Source organism: Pomacea canaliculata, linkage group LG7 (assembly GCF_003073045.1).
Source record: "Pomacea canaliculata isolate SZHN2017 linkage group LG7, ASM307304v1, whole genome shotgun sequence".
In the NCBI taxonomy this organism is placed as follows: Eukaryota; Metazoa; Mollusca; class Gastropoda; order Architaenioglossa; family Ampullariidae; genus Pomacea; species Pomacea canaliculata.
The window spans coordinates 7858726-7885869 of record NC_037596.1 but is presented as its reverse complement, the minus strand read 5'-3'; the positions used below and the strand labels follow the sequence as shown (position 1 = coordinate 7885869).

At 37.6% G+C, this 27144-nt stretch overlaps 1 protein-coding gene across 5 annotated transcripts; it reads left to right on the top strand.

Annotated features, from left to right (window-relative positions):
• Positions 1 to 917: 917 nt before the first annotated feature.
• Positions 918 to 27144, top strand: LOC112567983 (fibroblast growth factor receptor 1-like). Of its 5 annotated transcripts, none has more exons than XM_025244944.1 (17): positions 918 to 1253; positions 1359 to 1519; positions 9871 to 10049; positions 10650 to 10842; positions 11596 to 11883; positions 12273 to 12572; positions 13739 to 13840; positions 14443 to 14487; positions 17525 to 17613; positions 18912 to 19022; positions 19268 to 19433; positions 20607 to 20714; positions 21078 to 21283; positions 23136 to 23249; positions 23673 to 23784; positions 25794 to 25890; positions 26526 to 27144. In XM_025244944.1, the coding sequence occupies exons 2-17, from the start codon at positions 1390 to 1392 to the stop codon at positions 26713 to 26715; spliced, it is 2430 nt and encodes an 809-aa protein (XP_025100729.1). In that variant the 5' UTR covers positions 918 to 1253; positions 1359 to 1389; the 3' UTR covers positions 26716 to 27144. The 5 variants fall into 5 exon arrangements, with proteins under 5 accessions (XP_025100729.1, XP_025100728.1, XP_025100727.1 ...); XM_025244943.1 differs by having other exon boundaries at positions 919 to 1253; positions 18915 to 19022; positions 20604 to 20714; XM_025244942.1 differs by having other exon boundaries at positions 920 to 1253; positions 20604 to 20714.

The window sequence follows — 27144 nt, the reverse complement described above, 5'->3', positions numbered from 1 at the left end:
AGTGTCCTGGCAGCTTTGCATAACTAACATGTCACCTGGTCATGTGGGCATTGCACGTGCATCGTGTATTGGTCTCATTCAGCCCCGGATGAAAACTAATCAAAAACACCAATTTCCCCTGATTGCCTCCATCTACCTGTGGGAGTGAAAGAACTAAAGATCGGGGTTTTGGCAGTCAGCGTTTCCAGTAGCACTCAGACCAGACAACCTAAAACAATCCTTAAATAATCATGAGTGCAGTTCTGCCCATTCATCTTTCTGCATTCAATCATGGTGTTGTCTATTTGCTGATTCTTATGTTTCTGTGTGATTGACTGTTGTTTCGTTTGTTGTCTTTCGTGTGCAGCTCATCGAACTCGTGTCCATGGAAATGCGCTTTACAAATCCGATGATGATTATTATTATTCTTCATTTCGAGGCAAGATTTTTACAGTTGATGTACCAGAGATCTAATGGTGTCCCAACATGAAAAGCAAGAAGTATTTTAAACGAAGAAAGGAAATGGAAGATCGAGCACTGTGTAGTGGGTGGTATTTCCAACAGAAACTTCGCAGTTTTAGGGTCAAGTCTCCCTGTATTTACACTTTCTCTTTTGCCTGTATTATTATTATGTTTGGGATTTATATCTTTTTTGATCAGTCAATATAAAGTATTGCATTAAGTATACATTCTATACGTAGCTTCATTCAAACACCAGTCCTCATGTGTGACCTCTCCAACAGGCGCTTTGCGCAACCTTTAACCCATGACCTCTTTTTTAGCAGGGTCAGTCTTGTTGCCTAGCGTTCCTTCTGCCTGATGGGCTGAGTCAAGAGGTATGCCCGTTTCCAATAACGAAGTGTGATCAACTCGCAGTCCCGGCTCTCTGAAAACGGTTTAGGGCCCTGACAACAGGATGCCTAGCGTGCGTTAGGCTTCTCTAGGCCATGAGGTGAACAAAGGTATCGACGGCACGTTCCGTCCAACCGTTCTTAGAATGTTGCACATCAACTTTCTTCCGTTGTTCATACCTTGGCATTGGCCTACAAGGTTCGCGCGTAGGGTACCTTGATTATATACGGGTGTTCGGGCTACAAATAGACCTCAAACAACGTGAAGGTTTTCCTGCCTGACAAGTTCGATTGACGATGATTCAGCACGCGTCTGGCACAGCCATCGTTCACTGAGCATGCGCGTTCAACACTTTATTTGAAACTAAATACAGGTCTTCTTTCCATTTTAATAATAAAAAGAACCCGATAGTATATATGCAGGTAATGGCTTCCAACTATAAGAATCTTGATAATTATCTGTCAGTCAAAAATTTTTTTTTCTCCCTTAGGTGTTTATATTTGTGTAGCCTTTCCGTTCTTCCACAGGCTTGACTTACTGAACGGTGTGCCGCCGCGCATGCGCATTCGGTACTTCGGAGCAGAAGACAACAGGCGAAACGCAGATGAGCAACAACAAATCGAGCGTTGCAGGCACAACACGATGGCGCTAAGCACAGCTTTTATGTTGGTGGCTCTAACGTCAAGAGGTGAGTTAATTCGCCAAAGTGAATCTTCGTATGAATGAATGTGAATCTTAAAAAAATTCTTTGAAATGTGAATGAAACTGCACCGATCTTTTCCCATTTCCGTGTTCGGTGCGACGTCGAACTCGCAATCTCGTTCTAGTCTTTAGCCAGGTTATCGACTTGCCGGCAAAAGTAAGTTGTTTAGCACACCGCTATTCCAGGCATTAAAACTGCACGCAAAGACTAGTTTTTGCAGAGCTGACCATCGTGAGTTTATGAAATCACTGATAGGGATATGCTGACCGAAAAGTGCTAGATCCTACGGCCTCATTTTTTATCCAGTATTAAAGCTGTCACAGTCTCACTTTTTTTGCATTTTTTAAAAAGTGAATAAAATTGGAAAAACGAAGGATCTAGAAAAAAATTATAAATTTTATTCTGTAATAGATTTTTCATAAATTAGTGAATTACATTAGTGAATTTCGTGATTAGCAATGTTTAATACTTCATTACATTTGATAATGGTTATATTATGTATATAAACTAAAAAAACATTTGCTTCAAAGTTTGCTTTGTTGAAAATTAAATTTTAGAGATGTTAGATAGTTTTTATGTAAATTTTTCAAAACCATGCATATAGTACTTACATGAAACAGGAAGATGATAATACCTTAATTATCAATGTCCAGTTTTTCTTTTTTAACCACCTGTAACAACCTCATGCCTGTGCCTTTTAATGCTGATTAGTATGATTCCCACAAAAATATCAGCTGAGCTTTGTTTGACACACAGACTGGTTCACATAAAAAATGTAAAAGTACTAATTAGGCCATTAGGAAATGATTAATTAAGGGAAACACTGCACTTATATCAAGACCAGCATTTTTGTGTGGCCAAGGCCCATCTTCTCTCCTTCTCTACCTTATCTTCCTCTGCCCTAGTGCTGTCACACCTGCTAGAGTGCATGCTTCTGTTCTTGGCGATTGTTCATACCAGCTGTAAGTATTCAGTCCCACAGGTTCATGCAGTAGGACTTACCGAAGCAAATTTAAAAAAAAATAAATCAACACTTACAGAAATCTGTTTACTCTTTTGGTGACCTCGTTACATTTATTGTTAATGTATGCACTTATTTTAGACTTGACTATACTGTTGCAAAATGCTTCTTTATGACTATTTTGATTTGTCCTGTTGTATAGTTTCATTATTTCAGATTCTTTATTCGAAATATGATATCTGAAAATCAGTCGATAATATTTTAACAGCAATTTCAACAAACTTGCCAGCAGTTTGAAATTTATAAACGTGTCCAAAGTATATGCTGCAATAGTTTTTAATTTTTTATCTCCCTTTGCATTTTGTAAAAGACGCTTTGACTGGAATACACAGATAGACCTCTGTCTTACAGACCCCCAAGACAGATCAAAGTATCACTTTTAAAGAGGAGGTTTATTAATTTATTTATTTTTTTTATTCCCCCAGCACCTCAGTCTTTTCTTCATTCGCAAATTCATTTTTTGTAGCACATGCTAAAAGAAAAATATAATCATATGTCTGTCTATCACATCTTTGCACAAATAAAAATGTTGATCTGGCAAAGGAGATTGACATGTCCATTGATTGAAGAAGTTCTGAATTTCTTTCAAACATTTTTTTAAACAGATGTTATTTTCTGCTTCACAGAAATAATGGATTTTTATTTTTAGCTTTTTCTTTTGTTTAAGGATTATATTACACTGAATGGATTTTTTAAAAGTAAGAATTTCTACTTTTTAATCAAGCTTTCACATTTGCTGTCAAAAGAACATTCCCATATCAGAGAAAAATAAAGACTGATATATATGTGTGTGTGCACACACGTACATGTAAAATATATTAGACTGGACAGAAATAAGATCCTGCATTATAAAGATTGCTTCTTTGCACACTGTCAGGATAGGAAAAAGTTTTTGTGAAGTTAATGTCATATTTAATTTTGTGCAGATTTCCTTGTTTTTTTATTTCTTTTGGATTATCTTTGCCCTTTGTGTCTAGACAAACACAGAAGCATAATGCTTACAGAAACATCTATAACCCTCTGTTGTCCATGGCACCACAAACACACCCACACAAAATCACACTCTCTTTTTCTGTCACTTGCACACTCAGTCTCATGCACATGCTTGCATAGAGATAAGATAAACTCAGAGGGCTTAGATTGGTTATAGTGAGCAATCCTTATTTGGAGTAAATTGTCAGATTAATATGTTTATTGCATCATTGTTGCTGCTGATAATGATGGAAATGAGCTTTTTAAAAAAGTTCATCTATTGTGATTCCAGAGGACTGTCTAATGCCATCAGTGTTATCACAATGGCATTAGAGTGGTTTCAAAAAATAGTCTTGGGTCCCATTTCCTAACCAGCTAAAATTTGTTATTGATCGTGAAGCAGTTTATTTTTATGTTGCCGTTGCGTTGAAAATATGTGATTGTGTTCCACTCATTTTCTTCTTTTAAAATATCCACCACCTGCCATCAAATGCTCTTGAAAGTCTCTTCCAGCATCCATTTTTGCAGTTTACAGGCTGCTTTTCCAGTTGTCTAGAAATGTAGATCTGAATATCCCTGTGGAATGGCTTTTATTTTCCCTTTTTATGGTCTTTTCCCACTTTGCTGCTCTTTGATAAGGAGGAATTATTAATATCATATGACTTCCATAAAACATAACTAATGATCACAGAATATGTTGCTACTTCTGCAGAAATTCAGCATTCTCGTGAACTTATACTCAAAAGACTATTAGAAGCTGAGGGTCACAGCAAGAGCAGAGAGATGCGAAAAGAAGAAGGGGAGGGAATTTAAGACAATTAAGCTGAAAAGTATTTTTGTCAGTTTTCAAAAGAATGTACATGGAAACAGAAGGCCATAAATGACATCAGGGAGCCATTTATTCCTTAAAGAGTATGAGAAATGTGACCACTGAAATTATGAGAAAGCATTTTGCTTTGAGATAACATCTAAGAACACATATTTTCACATCAATACAATAGCTTGTGCATCCTGGAAAAACAGTGCCAGGCGTAGAGATTTCCTTGTGCAAGAAAAATGAAATGTGAAAGGTGATATTTTTCAGCTTTTTGACTTTGGAGTTGCTTTCAGCAGACAAGGTCCAATGATAATTGTTCTATTGATTGAATCACCCTTACCAATATGAAAATTAAGTTTTAGTGGCTTAATATTACATATGTGAAAGCTGTATAGATGTGCCAGCATACCCAGAGTCATATTTCCTTTAGCAAAATCTCTTCCAAAACTCATAATATGCATATTCCTTTGAAAGCTATAAACACATAAAGATTCTATTCAAAATTTTGATTATTGCAATAAAGACGGAACCCAGAATATCCTTTAATTTTATAGCAGTTTAAACGTTATTTCTTATATTTCAGAGAACTTTTATTTGGGTGCCAAGTTGGAAAGAATAGCTGTAGGCATAATATTGAAAGTTGCTTCTGATTAGTAGCAATTAACATAGCTGTTTATTAGCAGAAGGGACCTTTCATTTGTACTCTCCAGCCAAGATTAATAATTTGGAAAATACAGGGAAATCGGATGGCATTGAATAAACAAAACATGCCTTTTGAGGCATTGAATTTTGTTGCCTTTGCAGTGTTTCCTGTAACCTCCACCCCACTTTATAGATGTTCTGGTGACTCACCAACTGTAAATCACATACCTATTTTCTTTTCTCATTTGTTGTCATTACTCCACTGGTTAACATGAAAAACAAATATTGCTTCAAATCTCTTTCATAAGACAGCTGTCTTCAGACCAAACCTGCTCTTAAGATTTCATACGTTTCTTTACGTTTGCTCTTCTTAAGTAAACATAGGGATTTTTGCATTTTGTGTGAATGAGGAACATAATGGCATTCATGCATGCACACATTAACATCTGATGATTATTGATCTTGTGATTATTTTCTTTTTGAGGTAAGTTTTAAACACTTTTTTATCACCTTAATCTGTAAAGAGTATGGTCAATGCATACTGAGGAAAGCTTTCCGGTTATTAGGTAAGAACTTTTTGCTAAACAGAAAGATAAGCCTCTTTAAGGATCTTTGATGGCTGTAAGTAAAGGTTACCAAGGACATGAGGACAACACAGAAAAGACAGGAAACTTGTGTATTGCTTTGACACAGAATCTGAGGCATTTTCTAAAGAGTAAATGTAATCAAACACGCTGAAAGGATGAAAGGTCAGAGCAAGAAAGAAAGAAAATCATGAATTACCACAAAGCAAATAATATCTTTTAAGTTTTCAGGCTCTAGCATTTCTACTGGTATCTAACAGCTTGGGAGGTGGGATTAGGGATTGCAAAGTCACCAAAAATAATGTTTTAGGTGTTGGTATTTTCATGTAGAAAAAGTACTCCGAGTAAATGATCTGACTAAATTTTCCATCTGTCACAGTGAATGCCTAAAATTAAGCTGACAAGAGGAAAATCTTGAATTTCTTTAGAAAACTAATGATTAACTAAAAGAGATCTGTGAGTATTAAGTGCATTGACAGTAATTTGAATCTTTCTGCAAGTTGGAGAAAAATCTTAAAGTAACTTTTGCTGTATGATTGTAAAACTCATTTTTCTCAAAATGTACATTTTTCATCAGCAACAATATTGGAAAGCATAACAATGTTACTTCTAATGCTTACTGCACAATTGGAATTGAATGTATACCTTATTTCCTAATGCAGTCAAGCAGTCATACCACTAACTAATATCCCTGGACTGCTGGCAGACGATTTTTTTCCAGTTAACTGCTAAAACGAGGCATTAGACGACATAGCTTCTGGTTTATTCACATTTCAGATTAACTACTAAAACGAGGCATTAGACGACATAGCTTCCGGTTTATTCACATTCTTTGTTATGGCTTGCCAAGACTAGCAGCGGATCACTTCGCAAGAGGCCAAGAGTGAGTCTCGGTATACAGACATCAGTCCATAAATACACATCCATGGTCATACCAATTTGTACATTTGTGCTACTAATATGTTTTATTGAGTCCAAATTGTACTTTTTAAGCAACATTTTTTTTGCATAATCACTATAATAATTTCACGTATAAAAAGAACATTAAAAAGTCCATTAAAAAGTCCATTAAAACTAGAGCTCTTGCTGACCAAATTGTAAGCATTTCAGTCAAGTATTAGCCAAGATGCAAAAAAAATATAGAAATGGTATGCACTGCCGCTCTAAAGGCTAACCTGAGTGCAAAAGTGGTTTTTAAATTTAGTACATTAAATGATAACTATGCTAAACATTATGTTACATTTATAAGAAACAAGCGTTTGAACAAGTTTTTGGAAAGAGGTCAAAACTTCAATTCCCATGTTATCACTCATGTCAACTTGCTAAATGAGCAATACCATATATACTAGAAACTCAAAATTCAATTGTTTGTAACAAATGATCAACAACTTTATGTTCAACCATGCCAGTAATTTTGAACTTAATTTCATATTTAAGTTCGGTTTTTCCTCGAAGGAAATAGGAATATTCTAACAAAACATTTATTCACAGATTTATTAGGAAGGAGCATTTTACTCTTATATAGTGGCATGGCCATGTAGAGGACAGTAGCCCATGACTAATAATTACCATGCATGCATTTTCATCCTCTGTTGAAATTGGAAGAGATGGAGATAGAGACAGAGAGTACAACTTCAGGAGCTGAGAGTATTGTGTTCCAGCCCTGAAAAGCACAATGCCACGGAATATCAACGACTTCATTGTATTGGCTTTGAGTACACAAATGGTGCACCAGCAGGCTCCCTGGTAGTTAAAATTTAATGCAAGCATGATGAGGGAGGGTTCCCAGAGGCAGTAATAGAGTCCAGAGGTATTCTTTGTTCCATCAGACCAGTTGCCTGATCACAGCCCATCTCAGGTTTCTTCATGTGATTGATTTCTGCAGACTTCTGATTCAGTGTGTTGAATCTTGAACATCTCAGCTGAATATTTTGTTTAAGGCATGTATTATCTGTATTTTTTGCCACACCCTGTCAACTTTGTTTGTGTATATATAAATTTTAATCTATAGTCATTCTTATTTCTGCATTGGTACATAGCTCACCATATTCATACAGCTTGGCAGTTTACTATCACATTGTCTATAATATTGATGAAAATCAGATAAAATTCACAAATAGAAATTATGATGTCAGGGCAATATATTTTCATTTTAGTATATTATACAGCTTGTTGTATTTTCCTTACTTATTCCTAAGGTAAATTTAAATGTTTGCTATCTTCTGCCACTTTTGCTTTCCATGATGTGCTCGTCTCACTCTCATAGACAGGGAGAAATGTTGATGTGACTATCAATCCTTTATTCTCCCTAGTAAACCACTTCAGTTCAGTTGGCAAGTCCATTTTCCTAGAGCTTTGCAGGATCAGCCCCATCAGATTTTTTAAACAAGCTTTTCTGCATTTGTTTTGTCCTGGCTGGACTACTGTAACTTCCACTTTGTTGGTTTCCTTCACTGCCTGCCTAAAAAGCATTAAAGAACTTAAAGCATCGGTGCTTACATTGTCTTCCATAAGCACAAAACTAACCTACTACACCACTTCTACATGAACTGCACAGGTTATCAGTTTGGGTTGATCTCAACCATAAAGTGGCTGTGCTGTGCTGCCATTGTCTTCTTAGCAGAAAACCTGTCGGAGATTTTGATGCCCAAACAGCCAATGTCACTGCTTGCTGCTTATTTTGTCATTTTCTATGACTTATTAGTCACTTGGTTAGATGATAAATAGCACAAAAAAAGCCATTAGAGGTAAGATGTACTGCAATATAACACAATTTAACTTGTTGGTCTTAGCTTTTAACTTCTTAAGGATTTGAGTTCTCTTTCCACTACTTCAATTTGAAAAAATGTTATTAATTAGCTGAAGTTGAAAAAGTTTGATGTCATCAGACCCAGCACCTACTTTTTTCATTTTTATACTTTAGTGGAAATGTCAGAATGTACTCATATGTTTTCTACTGCCTATCTTTTAATGGATACCTTTTATAGGTCTGGTTGATTATGATATTTGATTTGTCATCATTGTCATAAAACCTATTGATATTATAAATACTTTATTAGGTAATCTTTCCTCCTATCTTTCATTAGTTAAAGTGAATGCAGAGAGTGACAAGCATGCCACTGGAATTCAGCAACACTGATCGATAACTTATATTTGCAACAGTGGGGAGAGGGAAACATTCTGAGAAGGGAAGTCCAAATGACAACAGATTAAAAGCCTCAGATAGCATGTACATGTATTCTCATATGCACACACATGCACACAATATACATATGCACAGACACAAAGTCCCTGACTCATATCTGAAGGGCAATCATTGTTTTATCAAGGTACTAATAATCATAACAATGAGCAGATCAAAGGCAGTTTTATGGTTCTCTGCCAGTTGTCAAAGCTGACAGCAAAAATGGGCTGTACCATTAAAAAAGAAAATCTCTGTATTACTGCTTTTCAAAAGTACACACTAAACCCTAAAGATCATCAGTTCACTCAATCCCACACTGGGATCATTCACAATATGTGGAAGCTATGATTTTTTTCTTCTCTTCCAGATTATTTTTCTATTTTTTTTTTTTAGCTCTTCCAAATTAACTGCTGCAAAGATGAAAAGAAAATGTCATTTTAAGCTCATCTAAGCTTATTTCTTTAAAAAAAAAAAAAACCAAGAGATTTAGTGTCACCATAACCATAGTATTTAAACATAAATAGAACAGCCATGACATATACATCAACTGTTCTAAGAGATCAAAGTTGATAAAAGCTTACCAGAAATTAATCTCAGGGAACCTGCTTCTTCCTACATTGCTCTAGACAATGTGTTGTTTTCTTTTTTGTGTAAAGTATTTAGTCAACATGACCCAGCAGTGTGTAAATATGAATAACAAGCAGAAGAGGATTGGGAGAAGGAAGATCTATATCCCTTTAACTTTACTGGACACAGATATTATAGTATTATAATAAAATATCAAAGATATAGTAGATATAGTACAGTTACTAGTGTAATATCAGCATAAGACATTTCTAATCCATTTCATACCACACTTGTTTACATTTGCTAAAATGCTAGTTTACTCATACACTGATTAATGTAAGAAACTAATGAGCTCGAGATGTAAATAACAAAATTATTGTGCAATAAGAGTTTGACAATCACCTTTTTAAGTGCATGAGTCTGCTTGAAAATTACACATTTCTTGCTATTTCCAACAAGAAGAGCATTTGAAACTGGCTTTTCACAGTGCCTTCATTATGTTTGAATACATTGTTTTTTTAAGAAATTGTCTTTTTATCTTTTGTGCAGTGTTAGCAAGTGACCTTGTCAAGATCCAAGGACCCAGTGATAATGCCATAATCGTTGGGAACAACGTAGAACTGTTCTGTCTGGTATACACCACAGATGAAAATGGTGTGCAGCAGAAAGTTACTCAGCCCTACAATGTCACCTGGTACTTCAAGCCGGAGGGTGTCAATGTCAGCAGGGTAGGTGCTGCCAGTGCTTGAGTAGTGAAGATTCTACATAGAGAGTTACTGTACTAAAGCTGTTGTCTGTGTAGCTATCACACTTTGTGTAATAGTGTGATGTTAGTCGAGTTACAGTAGGGAAGGCACTGTAACTATCTCAGAGACAATACAGTGAGACTGAGCTAATATTGCAGATGATTGGGATTTTTTTTATACGGTCATCCATCATAGACATTAAGATCTATAGCTTTTTTAGACATCCATCACAGACATAAACATCTAGATATTTTATTATTATAGTCATAAAGAATTATAAGAAAAAAGTGATGGAATAAATATGGTAATTCCCAGTTTCCAGTTTTGTAAAGAGTTATGAGTAGCTTATCCAGTGTCCTTTTTTTTACAGCAGCGATTTAATTAGAAAATTAACATGAAGTGAATGAAATGCATGCTGCACTGTCTGCATCTGTTCCTGACCTGCAACACTGTCCAACAGCCTAGCAGTAAATTTATGCCATACATGGTGGAAAACAAACATAATTTGCTTGAAAATCACTTACATTTTAAGCCCACTGTAATCTAAACCATGAAGTGAGGAACCAGTTAATATTTTACTAGGTGGTGCTCGAGTTCATAAGTGATGGACAGTCTGCAAACTCCGTGTCCTTTGACTCCAGCAAGTACAAAGCTGCAGAAGTTGCCCGATTGCAGATCCTGGCCATCTCCCTTGGCGATGCTGGCTTGTACACCTGTCATCTTGATGCGTCTGGTCAGCCATCCACTGGGTACGGTGCCCACTTGATGGTCATTGGTGAGTTGCAGTCACTTTGTGCAAATACTTTTATTGAGCAGCTTTTTACTGTACTCCTTTTCACTCTCTGCTTTTTGCTTCTGCTCTTATTTCATATGAAGCTTCTTCACCATGAGCAATTAAATGCTGCTCAGATAATTATAACTCTTATTCTGTTTATAGACCTTGGCTTTGGAATTCTCTTCCTTTTCATGTGAGGTATTCTCTATGTGTCTACCATCAAATCATCACTTAGATGCACTTCTTTTGTTATTTCAATTAACTATAGCCTGTTGGTTGTCATCCTCATGTGACTGATTGTATGTGTGTTCTTTGAACCTTAGGCTTGACACTTTTAAATGTTCCCTTTTATTATCATTACATTTTGTTCTACTTCTGGTAAAATCTTCAATTCGTACATGCTGTTCTGCGCCTGACAAGTTGTAAATATTAAATATGAACTTAAATCTTTCCAATGGAAGAAAACACAAACATTGAACATTTTGGGGGTAAAAATTTATTAGCCGACTGCTGTTCAAGGTGTGAATTCTCATTTATGAAATTGGAAACTTTCAAGGGGTGAAAATCTTAGTAGATTTTAATCAAATATCAAGAGAGAAGTAGTCATACCAACACAGCCATAATATTTCTTACAGACAGGTTTCACACTTTATGAAATGAGTCATTAATTCTCGGATTTCTCTGCAATTTCACTTCAGATTTCCTCACTATTTTGTCTTCTTCTAGATATGACCAGCATTTCTATCTTTGCAGACACACCTGCTTGCCACAATCAAAACCCTGAGAGTTTCTCTGAGCAAAACATTACACTGGATTGCATTATTAATTTCCGTGGATACCGCATGCCCATCGTTGACTGGCGTCTTGGCACGCTGAAGCTTAACTCCACAACTGAAGTGCTCAAGAATAAGAGTGTGCTGATTGAGACGTTGACTCTGACAGCAACAGAACAAATGAATGGCTATGTGTACCACTGTCATGTAGAGTACCCTGGGCTGGCACAGATTGAATGCATGGCTCATCCAAGTCTCCGTGTTTATAGTAAGTTCATGTTCTGTCATTTTCACCACCAGCATCAAAGATAACAGCAGAAATAGTAGTAATTGTCTGTATAACCTTGAAAGCACATTTCACAATTCACATATTTCACAAAATGACAAGTACCAGCTGTATATTACAAAGAAAAGCAAAAATGCTATTTAAAAAAAAAGAAAAGCCAAGAATAAAGACACCGACATAAACTTGTAATTCAGAAGAAACTGCAACAGCTGAAGTATATTTTGTGGATAACCACAATGGTTGCTGCCATCAACTAAAAAAGAGGAGGGAAATTGTTTGCAAATACAGATACAGTCTTGCGAAAAAAACGTGGCCACAAACTGAGCAGTGATCTGTGGTCTCCACTTCATGTTTACATTTTTCTTTAACAGAAGCAGCCCAGATCATGTCAGTTGTCGTCAGTTCATCTAGTGGACAAGAGAGTTCTCGCATTGCACCTGGTGCCAAGGTGCGCATGCAGTGCTCTGCTCAGGGCTATCCAGTTCCACAATACACCTGGTATTTCCGCCCCCGGGGCAGTTCATCTATGCCTCGTAAACTTGCTATTCAAGACTACTATGAAATTCCATCATTCCAGGCTACGGATGAAGGAATGTATTACTGCTATGCAATCAACGAAATCAACACAAGAGTGTTTCGTGACTCAAGAAACTTAACTCTTCAGTTGCAAGGCAAGTAATCTTTGAGCACTGAACATATGCATTTTGTGTGGGGGAGCAGGGAGGATATAGGGTTCTTTCAAGCAAAATTTTAAAATAATGTCTGAAATCGTAATCAACTTGGGTAGTACTCAGTATTATGTGCTAGAGGCCTTCAGGCAACTAGGAGCCATGCCAGAGGTAGATTCCAAAGAGAATCTCCAGCAGTTCATGTGTGGGTACATACCTTTGCACTCAGGGAATTCAGTAAACACAAAGGGGCAAACTACAATCAGTCTGCGAAAGAGACAACACACTGTATTAATGTGCATGGGGCCAGCTTTATTGTCCCAGCAACATATGCTGTTGGGAGTATCAATGCTTAACAGTTGTACACAGTCCTTAACAGTTGATGTCAGAATAAAATGTTTTATCTTTTTTTTTTTGTAATATCTGGCTTAGAGCAGAAATTATCCATTTTTTTAACAATAAAAATCCACGTTACAGTATCAAATGTTTTCTCAAAATTAGAACTTAAAAGAAAACTATGTTAGAATATCATATAATAGTCCAATATTTTATCCATGTACCTGCCTCTCTGACCCTGTTTAGTCAATATGCTGAGGAAAAGCACCTTTTAAACATTCTGCAGTGCTAGCAGAGACTGCTTTATAGGTGGTGTTAAGTAATGGGATTTACATTCAGTTCTTCGTAAATTGCTTAAATCTTTCTCCTTTATGAATACAGGTAATTGTCTCTTTTGAATGACAGCGAGCGGGCCAGTTCTAAATCCATGTTTGGAGGGTCAGACTAAAAACAACTAATGTTTTAACCTATATCAACATCTTTTGTTTAGCCTATACAATTCTGTAGTAAACCACTAAATCCATCGGTGGTTATGCCACTGCTTCAGAAGTGGAAGCTGAGAGTAAAGTGGTTAAGTGTGAGACTAGAGGTGCTTGCACTAGCGACTAGCCAGTTTAATATCTGTGTGACATATAATACTTCCCCTCATTGATCTATTTGTTGAATTGGTGCAAGCTCGTTTACAGAGTAGAGGATAGAAAAGCAGAGAGGGGCACTGTCCTCACAAAGAAAGCTAACCATGCAATAAGGGTGATCGCTAACACTTCAATTCTGAAAGACCAAAATAGTATGGGACTACCATTACCTTTACCTATAGACCTTGACCTTTTCAGAAGTGGAGTATAATCAGCAGTACAATGTTGGGGGACAGGCCTGGAGCGCAAGCAGTGCTGGAGGAGAACTGCAGGCCCAAGAATCAGACTCTGGAATACAGTGTAAGTTGAGTGTGAAAGCCATGTACAACAGATTCACTTAAGTGCATGTACTATGGTCACTTCTCTCAAGTGTGACTGATGATTTTTTTTTTCATAAGTGTCAACTATTTGCATTGCATCAGGATAAAATTTCCTCTTTCCTAAAGCTGTCCTCAGTTGTCTTGTTGTTTAAAATATTCTGAAAGATGCATGATATTTGGACAAAGCACTTTTGCCAAAACAGTCTAACATTTACTTACAAAAATTGCTGCAAAACCTGCATTGGTTGTTGTTGTGACCGTTACATCAATCTGCTGTGTTTTAACACAAATGCAAAATTTGATGGTTTTTATTTTGTAAACTATGTCCTTTAATAAATAAGTAAAATGTGTAACAAGCACAAAAATACTATGTATTATTTTGCACTTGAATAGCTATAAGTGAAGAGATACATTTTGTTAAACTTTATTTCAATGTTTAATGTAGCTACTCTTGTCTACTCTTAATTGATGTTTTATGCTTTGAAAGAGAACATTTCAAGCAGGAATTGCTCTGCCCTTTATATTTAAGTTGCTTGCTTTTGCTCTTATGGTCTTATTTCTATCCCCTATTCTGGATTTCAGACCCTTTGACTTCTTCCAGCTCTTCTTCTAGCACAGGTTCTATTTGTAAGTCTGTCACTTTTAGTTGGTGTACAAAGTAGTGAAAACTGTCGACAACCAAAAAAAAAAACTTCAAGAAATACAAATAGAAGCTTACTCTCTGTGTGCCTTACTTTGTGTAGAAAGCTAGTCTAATTTTCAAGAAGTATATGCATAAACACTATATCTGTGTCTTGTTCTGTGATGGAAATTATTTTTATTTTTAAACTTAATTAACTTGATTGAAACAGAAGCTTACACTATCCTAACATATACAACAAATGGTAAAACATCAGTGTGAATTAATGTTGTAGATAAGAAGGTGTCATCTGTTTCTGTATTTATTGATAATAAGGCTTTAATCCTTTCAGAAGTATATCAAATTAGAAACTTCGTGTTTTCTTTTTTAAATTTTAATTATATATTTTTACAAGATTATGAGACATCGGTTAAAATTGTTACTGTTACATTGTGACATTTCAGATGCAGGAACAGAGAATGCAAATAAAGACTTAAAATACTACCAAAAATTAATGCAGTTTTACTGGAAAGTCTAACAAAGAATTCTTAACATGTCTTGTGTGTATTGTCCCAGCATGACTACTTTTTGGCATGGGACCATCAATGCCTCCCTTTCAAAATACAAAGGGATTTGGATTTTAAAGACTGGTGTATGCTGTTTGCTGTAGTGACTTGTTCTATACAATCTAAATAATCAGAACATGTCTGTCTATCTCTTCTTTTTTTCTGTAAGGCACCAAGAGCTTAAGGAATAAGACTGGAATAAGACACTATATAAGTTCACTGTATTATTATACAGCTGGAGCATTAGCCTGTAATAAAGTGGCTACAGCAAGTGGTTACTGCAAGTAGGTTTAGACACAAACCTGTGGCGGTAAAATGCCATGCCACTGGATATTCTTTGATCAGTTTTTGTTTTCTGCGTTCAGCAGGGAACTACAATGGTCTTCCTGTATCATTTGTGCTCTTTCCTTTGTGGCTTTTGTTTGTGCAACCAGCTTGGAAAAAAGAGATAAGCATTGATTTTTCACTAGGCTTAAAATAGAAAAGCTTGAAAACTAGTGTTCTCATGGCTCTTTAATCATGTGAAGCTGGAAGTTTGTGTACATTTAGCAAGGTCCTTTTAAGGGGGCATGGAAAGCATACAAGAAATCTAGCTAAAGGCAAATGTATTTTTAAGAAAAAGATACAATGCAATTCAACTTTATTAATCTGCAAGGGCAATTGCAGAAGACTTGCATTCTTTAGTGAAAGATGCTAGAATAGTTTTTAATGCTAATTTTTCTTCAGTATATATATCTTTTGTAGTCAAGAGAATGAGTTCTTGGTAGTTCTATAAAGAATGTCCTGACATACATGACACATACACGGCGCATACATACCACAGTGTCCTCTAGTCGTCAGCTATAAGACTTGGGGGTCAGGTGTACAACAGGTCAGCTAAATTGAGCATAAAATGTGAGGATTTTATTTATAGCTGACTGCTTCATGTTAACCAGCTTGATAACCTCGTAATCACCAAGCCACTTGTGGTGCACCTAATGGTTATGCGATTCGCTTAATGTTGAATGGCAGAGAAAAACCATAAAGATGGCCAAGGAGAAAGCATTACAAGAGCACAGACATTACTGAGCAGGAATTTGTTCACTAAAGAAGTGAAATATAGTACATCCTTTCCTTTAAAGCAGCTGTTTTCAACTAATTCCATCAACTTACTCGGTTTTTAAAAAAATGTACAAAATAATTTTTATAATTATAGATGTGGGCAAAAACATTTGAGCACATTTGCACACATACCCACAGAGAAAGAAAGACAATGCAGTTAAATGAAAAGCAGATCTTGATTCCAGATAATGCTAAATTCTCAGTTAGTTGTAGTTAAACATTGGAGAATTAGCCCTAAAAGCTGGAGCTGAGTCTGTCCTAATAACAGAGCATGATTGTATACAGAAAATTGAATCATAAGATAATGAACACAGTGGAATGGTGTTTGGCTTCTGCATTATAACAACACATGTGACAACATAAGTGTATTGTCTTGTGTCCTTTGATCACCATATGAGGGCCTTGGTGCATGATCTCGTCTTGCATGCTGCCCTGTTTCTGTGTGTTGAATGTAATCTGCAGCTTGGCATAGTATTTCTGGGTAAACAAGTCACTACTGCAATCAATCAGTTCAGAGCACAAAATGCAAAGTTGTCTGCCTTGAGTGCTTTAGTAGTTGTTGCATGCCAGAGTCTTAAGACTCTAGTTTCAAGATGAACTTGCAAGTGTCTTGTGCCTCCAAATAATGTTCGATGATATTGTTTTGTGTACATTTTTATAAGGGGCATATATTTTCATTTCCACATGACGGATGTTGGTAATATGGACAGATTTTCGTTAGACCTCACAGCACTGCAGACTTAAGTCATCATGGTCATCATTATCATCATTCACAGTGACTATAGATAGATTTCCAACCAATGTTTTGTTACTTTTACTAAAAATCTTTATGGATTTACACAAGCCATGTTTTTTAATTACATAATTGAATATTGAGTAATGTGCTCAGTGTGCTTAGTTTTCTATAAAATCTTTGAACTCTGAGATGTTGAGGTTGCCTTACATTTAAAAAAATGCAAATCATGTATCATTTTTGTCAGCTTTAGAAATGTTAAAGTTACCGGTTGCAATGATAACTATCCTTTTCAAATTAATGAAAGTGAATGAGTCTACTGAAAACAATAAACAGTAGACCTTAAATTTGCCATCAGAAATTGAGATAACAATCCAGCTTGATCAGAGCTGGGATAGTAAACTTTTTAAAGAATCTGTTCTCTTTATGCCAGGTAAAGGGAGAATTATTCAAGGGAGAACATAACACATTTTTTATTACAGTTGTATACATGCTGTATCATCTTTATTATAAATGCATCTGTACGAAATTGAGTAAGAACACGAACAGTAAGTTACCTTCATAAACATAAGGATAAATATATTACACCGGAACATAATATGAAAGCAAAATTAGTACATCAAAACATTATTTCTTTGTCTGCAGTCTCACCTTATGCAGTAGGAGCACTGATAAGTGCAGGACTGGCTGTGCTGCTTATAATCGTCTTTGTTGTGCTGGCAATGAGGCTAAAGGTACAAAGCGTATGTGTGCATACATGCGCATGTAATGGATAGAATTTAAAGAGTGCCTGTGCCCACTTGTTTAAGACTGTTATGTGGAGGTTAGTGTAAGAAAAATCACCTGATTTTTAAACTAGTGTAACCAACACATCAGTCTCTGATAGCTACATAGGGGTGGGCTCGTTGCACAAGAACACAACAAAAATGGAATTTGCTGCATAACTGTAGATTTTACTCAGTTTCACTAAGCGGCGGGCCTGCCATCTCCACTCTTGCTTCCAAATCAAAAAGCCTCTCTCAACTCTCAAGCTACACTATCCTATCCCTGTCGAACGTTCCAGTAACTGTCTCCTCCTTTTCCACCTCCTGGTTATTACCCTGCCCTGTGATGGCAGTTATCACCCCTATCCCAAAGTCTGGCCATGTATGGCCTTCCCAAGTGGGTGTAACAATAGAACCAGTAGCCACTGGTGGACATTTCAAGGCTGGCTATTATGTATGCGGTAGATGTGGGAAAGGGACAATCTTGGAAGCTGTTTGACCACTACCCTCTACAAAAACAAGGAAATAGTACATTACTAGAGTGTGTATGAATGGTGGGTGGATGGTCAGGGGGAGTGTACGTGAAGGCAGGGGGTTGAGGGGTGATGGAGGGAGATGACTAGTGGCAGTCCTAGGGTCAGTGAAGTCTGAAGATGGGAAGAAAGATAATGTTGCCGAGGGAATCTAGACAACTGTAGCTAAGGAAGGTGACAACTGAAGGAGGCTCAATAGATAGGCAGTAAAAGTGTATTTATGCTTGACCATTTTGTATGCATACAAGTGTATGTGTGCATGAGTGTCCGTGTATGTACCATATGTAGCTATCTGTATCTGGACTGATTCAGAATGAGGGAGTGTTTTTACTTTGTTTTAAGTACTGGGTTTTATGTAGATGGCTGGTGCTAAGTGAAGAATAAAGCATAACTATTATGTACAATATTCAGAACCAAAATGCAGAACATATTCTAAAGATTTAAATACATGTGTATCTCTTGGCTTCTTATTCTTCAACTTCAACTTAAATGGGCTTTTTGTGTTTATTATCACCAAGATTTGATCGTATTACAGTCAAATAAAATATAAGACTTTTGGCAGGGGTAAATGAAAGTCACCGAAAATAAGATAAGAAGTGGAATGGTTAAAAATGTTAAATCGACAATATAAAGAATTTAGTTATTATAACTTTGATTTATATTTTGAAAACAATTAGAGAGTAATTACAGACTATATCTGATAAGACATGCTTTTTAAGTGTTAATTTTGCACAGAAGCGTGAGAGAAAGATCCGAGAGAAGTTAGCACGAGCACATGATGAAACACTGGACGACCAGGAAGTGGAACTTTTAGATGAAGGTCTCCAACCCAATGGGCATTTTCTGGTGAGTTGCAGTTTCTTAAGCACTTCAGTTTATGGTGCTTAACATTTACAATTGCAAGGGGTTTTGATAATTCTGTAATGACATGTCTGAAGAAACTTGATTGGTAGGTCTCCTATTTTTTTTTCCTATCTCTAGACTCATGAGCTGGACAGCAAAAAAAGGTAAATGTAAGAGAGAGAGAGAGAGATGAGAAAAGATAAACTGAAGAAATAAATATTTCCTATTGTAAAGTTGTTGTCTTCCAGCCTGCAGAGTATTCTCGATTGAAGATGAGTTGGGAAATCCCACGAAAGGACATCCGTCTACTGGAACAGATAGGACGTGGATCCTTTGTGGAAGTATGGAAAGGCCGCATGCGAAGGACTCCTGGAACTAATGATATCGTACGCATTATTGTGAAGAAGCTGGATGGTAAGTAAAGAAAGTCCAATTTTCATTTTGCTTCAGTGATTTTGTTTTTGTTTCTATTTTTTTCATTTCTTGTGAATCTCACTTCTTGCGTATCCTAGACTGTACAATAGTTTGAGAGTGTGCCAGTTTTGAAGTAAATATTATTTATTATTAAATATGAGGGAAAAAGTATCAAAATATGATTTGACTAAAAGAGGACAGATGTGCTAAGACACAGCATAATCTTCTCATACCTTGATAAGCCTCTATCAACAGAATATAATGGTTTAACTTTTGAGAAATTCAGTTGGAATTCTGAAAACCTCTGGATTTTTTATAACAATCTGGAGTCAGTAAAGGTCAGTAAGTGTGTAACCAACAAATCAGTCCTGATGGCTATGTAGGGATGGGCTAGTCGTACACGAACACGACAAAGATGGAAATTGACGCATAACTGTAGATTTTATTCAGAGTCTCACTCCGCGTCTGGCCCGCTGTCTGTCCACTCTCACTCCCAAATCAAAAAGTCTCTCTCAATCCTAAAGCTATGCTACTTATTCTATCTCCATCGAACGTTCCAGAATCATCCACTCCCTTTTCCCATGGTCTCATCATGACCTTTCCCAGCCCCCATGGCGCCAGTGATGACCCTCACCCCACCCTGTCTGGTCATGGCCTCCCCAAGTGGCTCAGGAGACTTCGTAATTTCTGGTATAACAATAGGTCCAGTAGCCAGCAGTTCAAGGCTGGCTATTACATAGGCAGCTGGCGTGAGAAAGGGACAGTCTTGGAAGCCATTTGACTCCTACCCCCTACAAAGCAAAGACATAACTTAGTACATTACTAGAGTGCTACAAATGCTTTGTTGATGCTATGTCTCTTATTAATGTAGATGTTAACACTGCAATAGATAAATTTAATAAAGGACTAAGATTAGCTGGTCATTGTATGAAGAGTACTGTACATGTAAGTATGGGAAAAGAGAAATAATTGAATTGACCATGAATGCAGACATAGTAGGAAGGCAGTTAAACAACTTTTTAAAAAATTCAATATGACCCTTCTAAATGAAGACAGAATGAACTATTTACAAAAAAGAAATACAAGTGCTTGCTGCAATTTAAAAAGCAAGAGCATAAAAGCCTTACCATTAAGACTCTCCATTAACTTTGAACACTCTGCTGTTGACAGCAGAGGCCACTAATAAGGAGAGACACTTCTTCAGCACGGAGCTAGAGGTCATGAAGATGGTGCCGTCTCACCCTAACATCGTCAGACTTATTGGCAGCTATACTTCCAACGGTAATTTTGTGCCTTTTGGACACTGAAAGCTAATGTCTAGCTTTTATAAGTTTGATTTATTTACTTTCAAATATTATCTAGAAATATTAAAATCCACTCTTTGCTTTCAGAGTGTTCGTTTGCAAGGCAGTTGTACTTATACCTTAACACAAAAAGGAGACTGCAGAAAGTTCACAAAAATATATATAATCAAAGTATTTTGCAGGTTTAAGAGGAATTTATCAGGCAGTTTGCTGATTGTAATTAGGGGTCAAAACTGCAACATTCAGGAAGTAACAATAGTAAACTGAGGTATTTACAGAAGATTGTTGGGTGAGAGCAAAAATCAAAAGTTCATGGTAATTTTTTCACTGTGTGTATTAGAACCATGGCTTACGATGCTGGAGGTGGCTCAAGAGGGCACACTGCAGGAGTTTTTGCAGCGCCATCGTCCAGGGCAGCAGGAGATCGTCATTGGAAGGGGAGATGACCAGCCAGTCTTCATGCGGAAACACACGCTGACAGCGCAGAAGCTGCTCTGTCTTGCTGCCCAGGTAGCCAGTGGACTGGAGCACCTGCAGAAATTCAAAGTGAGTGTTGTACTAACTATAAGTGAGAGTGTTTGTGGATGGATAGGTGAACAGGCTGGTAGTGTGAGTCATTCTATTCTTTAGATTGTCTGAAATGCTTGGATACACTTGAGCCATGAGTGGCACAGGAGTGAGAACATATTGAAATCATAAGCTTGTTTTATGGACTGGATTATACGCAAGACAACCCAAGACAACAGTACCAGTATCCAGTGGACCTTCACTATACAGCTAGAGGATCTGGATTTTGTAGATGACATCAGTCTTCTATCTCATTGACAACAACATGCACAAACAAAACCGAGTAAGCTAACCAAGGAAGCAGAGAAGACTGGCTTAAAGGTTAACAGAAAGAAGACCAAAGTGGTGAGAATCAACAAGCAGGAACTCCCAATCCAACTTCAAGGAGAGAACATCCTAGAAACAGACCGCTTCAGGTATCTGGGGAGCATTGTCAACATGCACGGTGGAGCGGATGATGACATCAAAAACCGTATCAACAAGGCCAGGCATGTCTTCAACAGCCCATCTTCCCCATCTGGAACTCCCGAGCATTATCCTTCAGTAGTAAGACCGGCATCTTCAACACCAATGTGAAAGCAGTCTTACTGTATGGTTCTGAAACCTGGAGAGTGACAAACACTATCAACAGTAAGCTCCAGACCTTTACCAACCAATGCTTACGCCATATTCTGGGAATAAGATGGCCTGAAAAGATCTGCAACAGCAGCCTGTGGAAAAGAACCAACCAGAATGCCACTAGCCAAGACATCAAAAAGTGCAAATAGGGGTGGATAGGACACACCTTGTACAAACCAGCTGACACCATTGCCAAGCAAGCAGTTCTTGAATGGAACCCTCAGGGGAAGAGGAGAGTTGGGAGAGTTGGAAAAGAATAGTAGAGAGCGAGGCAAAGGACATCGGAACCATCTGGGCCCAACTGAAGGGGGGTGCCCAAAACCGAGTCCGCTGGCGAGGTGTTGTTGCAGCCCTAAGCTCCTCAAAGGAGCAACAAGGAATAAACTAAACTAACTAAGCTTGTTTTAGCAAAACTAAAGATAGCATACCTATCTCCTCACCCTCGATACCTTTCTATCCCCCAACTCTTTGCGGAATTAGATTAGAGTTGTCAGGGGAAGTGGGGGTGAGCAGGGCCGTCCTTAGGGGCAGGCAGACAAGGAATCTGCCTAGGGCCCTGTATTTTTGATAGTCATCAGGGGCCCTGCGCTTTTGATCAAAACCGTGGTGATAGTGACATTGTGGGGCCCTATGCCCCACTGGGGGTGATTAGGAACAACAAGAAGAAGATAGTGGCATTGAGTAACCTGCACTTCCCTATGCCTTGGCCTCCAAGAATGTGCATGGGGGTGAGTATGCTGCTTCACACAGGTTTTGAACCAGATTTGTGTGTGCCTTCAGATTTGGATACTGCTGCTTGAACAACTAGTCTAACCACTATTCCTAAGTGAAGTATCTTGCAGGTTAAAATTCTATCGCAACAAAGACAACACTTCAATATCACATCAGCCTTTAAAAAAAACAATAATAATATGAAGCCAATAATATCAAATGTTACTTTAATTATATTACAAGTGATGCATCAAGAACAAGGAAACATTTTAATGGTGATGAGCGACAAAGAGAAAAAAGGGAGAAATAAAAGCAAAGAATCAGATGTTGGTGTACTGACCTTCAGGGTACAAGAATCTCAAACCATCTGGTACAGAAAAACTTTTAAGGCCATAGAGCATGAGTTACCTAAAAGGGTTAGTGAGTAGTTGGTCAGTTTCTGTTCTTTGCCAAAGTAATTTGATTTTGTGCAGATAGTATTATAAACATTTGTTGCTTGCAGCTTATCTACTACCGGCTGCAGTCTGCACGTGTTCTTGTTGCCAAAGGAGGAGTGTGCAAACTCTCTGGCTTTGGTTTTCCTCATGAAATTGGGGACAGAAACATGTACCAGCAGGTAGGTACCCTCTCTACTTGCTTTGTGTGGCTACAACATTCATGTCAGAATCAGAAGATGAACTTGAGTTCTTAGGGATTAAGGTTTTATTCAAACATGAATTTTGCTTATTTATTTTAAAAATTATTTGTGCATATAGCTAAGAGTTTGATTAGCATACTTTAATAGGTGACCCTTTTAACTTTATTGTGCCTAGAAAAGTGACTGGTTGCAAGAAAATAGACTGATATCTTGAAAAGTAATTGTTTACTCAATAATTGCCATGTCTTTGTTGCTGGTTTCCACACATTGGAATCATATCAGCCCACTTGCTATTCTCTTGATTAGTCCAATGATTATAGCATTATAATTATTAACTTGAAAAATGCAGCTGGTTTTTAAAAAAAATCAGCAGCGAAAGTTTTAAAGTAAGAACTTTTACAGGCCTCAGCTCCAATTCGCTGGATGGCCCCTGAATCTTTGGTGGAAAATGTCTACAACACAAAGACTGACGTGTGGTCTTATGGTGTTCTTGTCTGGGAAATTCTCCACTTTGGTGAGTAAACAGGAACTCAATGTTCGTAGTAGCATGTTAGCTGTTTTGCTACTTGCTTCACTGCACAACAGATGTCTGTCATAATCACTGTTCAGGTCCTGATCTGAAAATGCAGCAAACAATAAGGTTACATGTGCACTTACTGGACTTTCTGTTTTCATTATTGTTCTCTGGTTTTGCATAGAATCTTTTTGATAGGATGCAATAGACCAATGAAACGCTAATGCACTCATGGTCACCAGCACAGCATGTCTTACTGTGCCAGAAGGAAGAAGGGCTCAAATGAGGCAGGATGAGGCAACTGGGCCCCCTCCCACAGCTGAAGTATTTGTTGAAAGGGGTCATCATAGGTGAAGAACTCCCTCTGTAGAAACATAGAGATGATGTGTGAAAAATAAAGCTCTGTTGAATATGGGGTTGCCGGGTATAATAGGTCACCACAGGTGAATTAGTGCTCTTTTTGTAGTTTGATGCAGGGGAGACCATACTTGACTGAGGTTGCAAGGGGCATATTCGTCAGGCAGACTTTGTAAAGGTACAATTCCTGACAAAGCAAGACATGCTAATCCACTGTCATCAACATTCAGCTCATGCTACTAGGGGTCATAAACAAGCAGTATTTGGTCTCCCCTGGTAACAGCCAGTAAATAACTTATAAATAACTATGACGTGGATTGATCCACTATGATGGCTATTGTAAAGGTTGGTTTCTAAGTCGCGCAATGGATAATTAATCTGACCAGTATTTGACTGCACATTATTACAACACTCAACTATTTCATTACAGCTCACATGTGCATTCACACCATCAATAAAGTAGATATGTATATGTAAATATAAAAATAAGATATAATTAAGCAAAAGGAAGACATAAATCATATATACATAAACGATTATTTCAACACTGTGGATAGCTATTGATACTCAGCTACTTTTTGGCGAAAGTCTTTCACTTTTGACTATGCAAAAGTTCCACACTTTGCACTTACCATCTACATTACATGTGCATAATTCACAGTTCACATGTATTATGCACAGTTTGCATATATAATTCCAGTTCATATGTAACCAACATGTCAGTCTCTGATGGCTACGCAGGGTTGGCTAGTCTTACAGGAATAACACAAAGATGGAATTTCCACACTGAAGTTTTTAATTCAGTTTTGCTGGGCGGCTGGCCTGTCGTCTCTCTGCTCTTCCAAATTCAAAAAAGGCCTCCTCCACTGTAAAGCTACACTATTTATACTCCCTACCATCGAACTTTCCGGAACCATCCATCCTGCCTTGTCTCGTCATTGTTTCCCTAAGTGGCTCACTCAACTTCATAACTTTTGATGTAACAATAGATCCTGTAGCCATGGGTGGCTTGTCTGGTCATCGTTTCCCTAAGTGACTCACTCAACTTCATAACTTTTGATGTAACAATGACCCTGTAACCGCGGGTGGGGAGCTCAAGGCCAGTTATTATGGCGTGGGAAAAGGAGTAGTCCTGGGCCGTTCGACGCTGACTCTCTACAAACAATTACATAACTCAGTACACTTCTAGAGTGTTACACATATTTATATGTTATCCACCATCCTTTGGGAAGCTATACTCCCACCAACTTGATCTACACAAGTTTACTTTTCACAACTAGCGTCTCCTCGAGATAGACCTTTGCTTGGCAGCACGCAGATTTGAAAAGTGAGTTTCTAGTTGCCTCTTCCTGCATGTGGGGTGTTCCTGGTCACTCTTTGATCTCAGGTTGATTCAGGAAAGTTAGCAGGTACTATAACTCTTCCACCCCGCTGCAGTGTATTCAGGCCAGCGTGTCCCATGTCACTGGTCAGATTTATGGGCCCTGTCTTGACCATCATTTCAGTTCATTAACAGGAGCAAAGGTACTTTGCCAGTGCACTGTTGGTGGTCTAAACTCTAACCAAGCTTTGTTAAAAGTTGAAAATACGTTTTCGACAGCTATAGATTATTTTTGAAACAAAAGATGTTTACCAGACTTGTTCTCTTGCAGGCATGACACCATGGCCACGCCTTGGACCTCAGGAAGTGCTTGAAAGTGTGCACACAGGCAAACGTATGCCCCCACCACCACACTGCAGCAAGATCATGTGAGTCAGCATATTTATTTCTTTATATCCTTGAAGCATTTCTAGTGAAGTCATCATTTGTCCCTCAACCACGGGGAATAGAATAGATGAGTGTATTTTAAACCATCCTTGTAAACCAGAGGGCTCTCTTATTCATTAACACAGATATCACCAGTGATAACTATTAACTTCTCCAGACATTTTCAGTAAAACTAATGCATGACTTTTTTTGTCCACCCTGTTTTCAGCTGGACCTATCTTGCTAAACTATTAATACAACAAATAAAACTTTTTTAAAAATGTGAAAGTGGCTTGTGCACTTTTATCTGGTGTTCAGGCCAGGTCTTATTTCTTTTGTAATCAGCATCAGATATCAAATTAATTGCCATCATCAAGCTCTGTCCAAGAGTATAATAAAATTTTGTTCAGTTTGCAATAGGAAAAGGTAACTTTGGAGTACCCACAGGTGAAAGGAATTAAGGCTTTTACTATCCTTTAGATTGTTTTACTATCCTTTCCATTGTCTTACTATCCTTTCCATTATCATACCACTCTGTGCCCTGTTAACCTATAATGTAGCCAGTTCTCAACTGTTGAAAATATTGCATACAATTATTCACCCCTAACATCAGCCTTCACCTTTACCACTTGTGCAGCTACGGGTTAATGATGAAATGCTGGATGGCTAACCCAGAGGACCGGCCTACCTATGATGCCATACTGGAGAGTCTGTCTCACATGGTCACAGAGGCAGAAGCCCATGTTGTCTACGCTCACCTGCCGGCATACCTGCAGAGTCTGGATGGTGGTGCTGATGGTGACGCAGATGGAATTTCACATGCATAGGTCAAGGTGACCAATCAGCAGCACATCATTTTTTTAGATTATTTTCAGACTTGACTAACTTGATAGGCTGTGTGAGCAGAGTGGATTGGTCTTTGTAAAAGGGACAAAACTGTGCTTTAAAGTGTGTAAGTACCCTGTGGGCTGTAGCAGGTCCCTCTTTGTGACTACAGTAGAATAGTAGACATCTTTCTTTGACTAAAATGTTAATGACACTGTTATGTTTACATAAACATATCATTTTAGTTTACGTCTTTGCGTCATGTCATTTTAGTTTCATAGCTTGTGATATTTGAATTCTCACCATGTTCAGTGACTTTCATTTTCTGGTGGAGAGTATGAAGGCATACTTAGAATGTTCTTTGTGTTTAGTGTTCACGTGTAACCATTTATACCTACTGCTGCAGCTAATAAACAGATTTTCAATTTGGA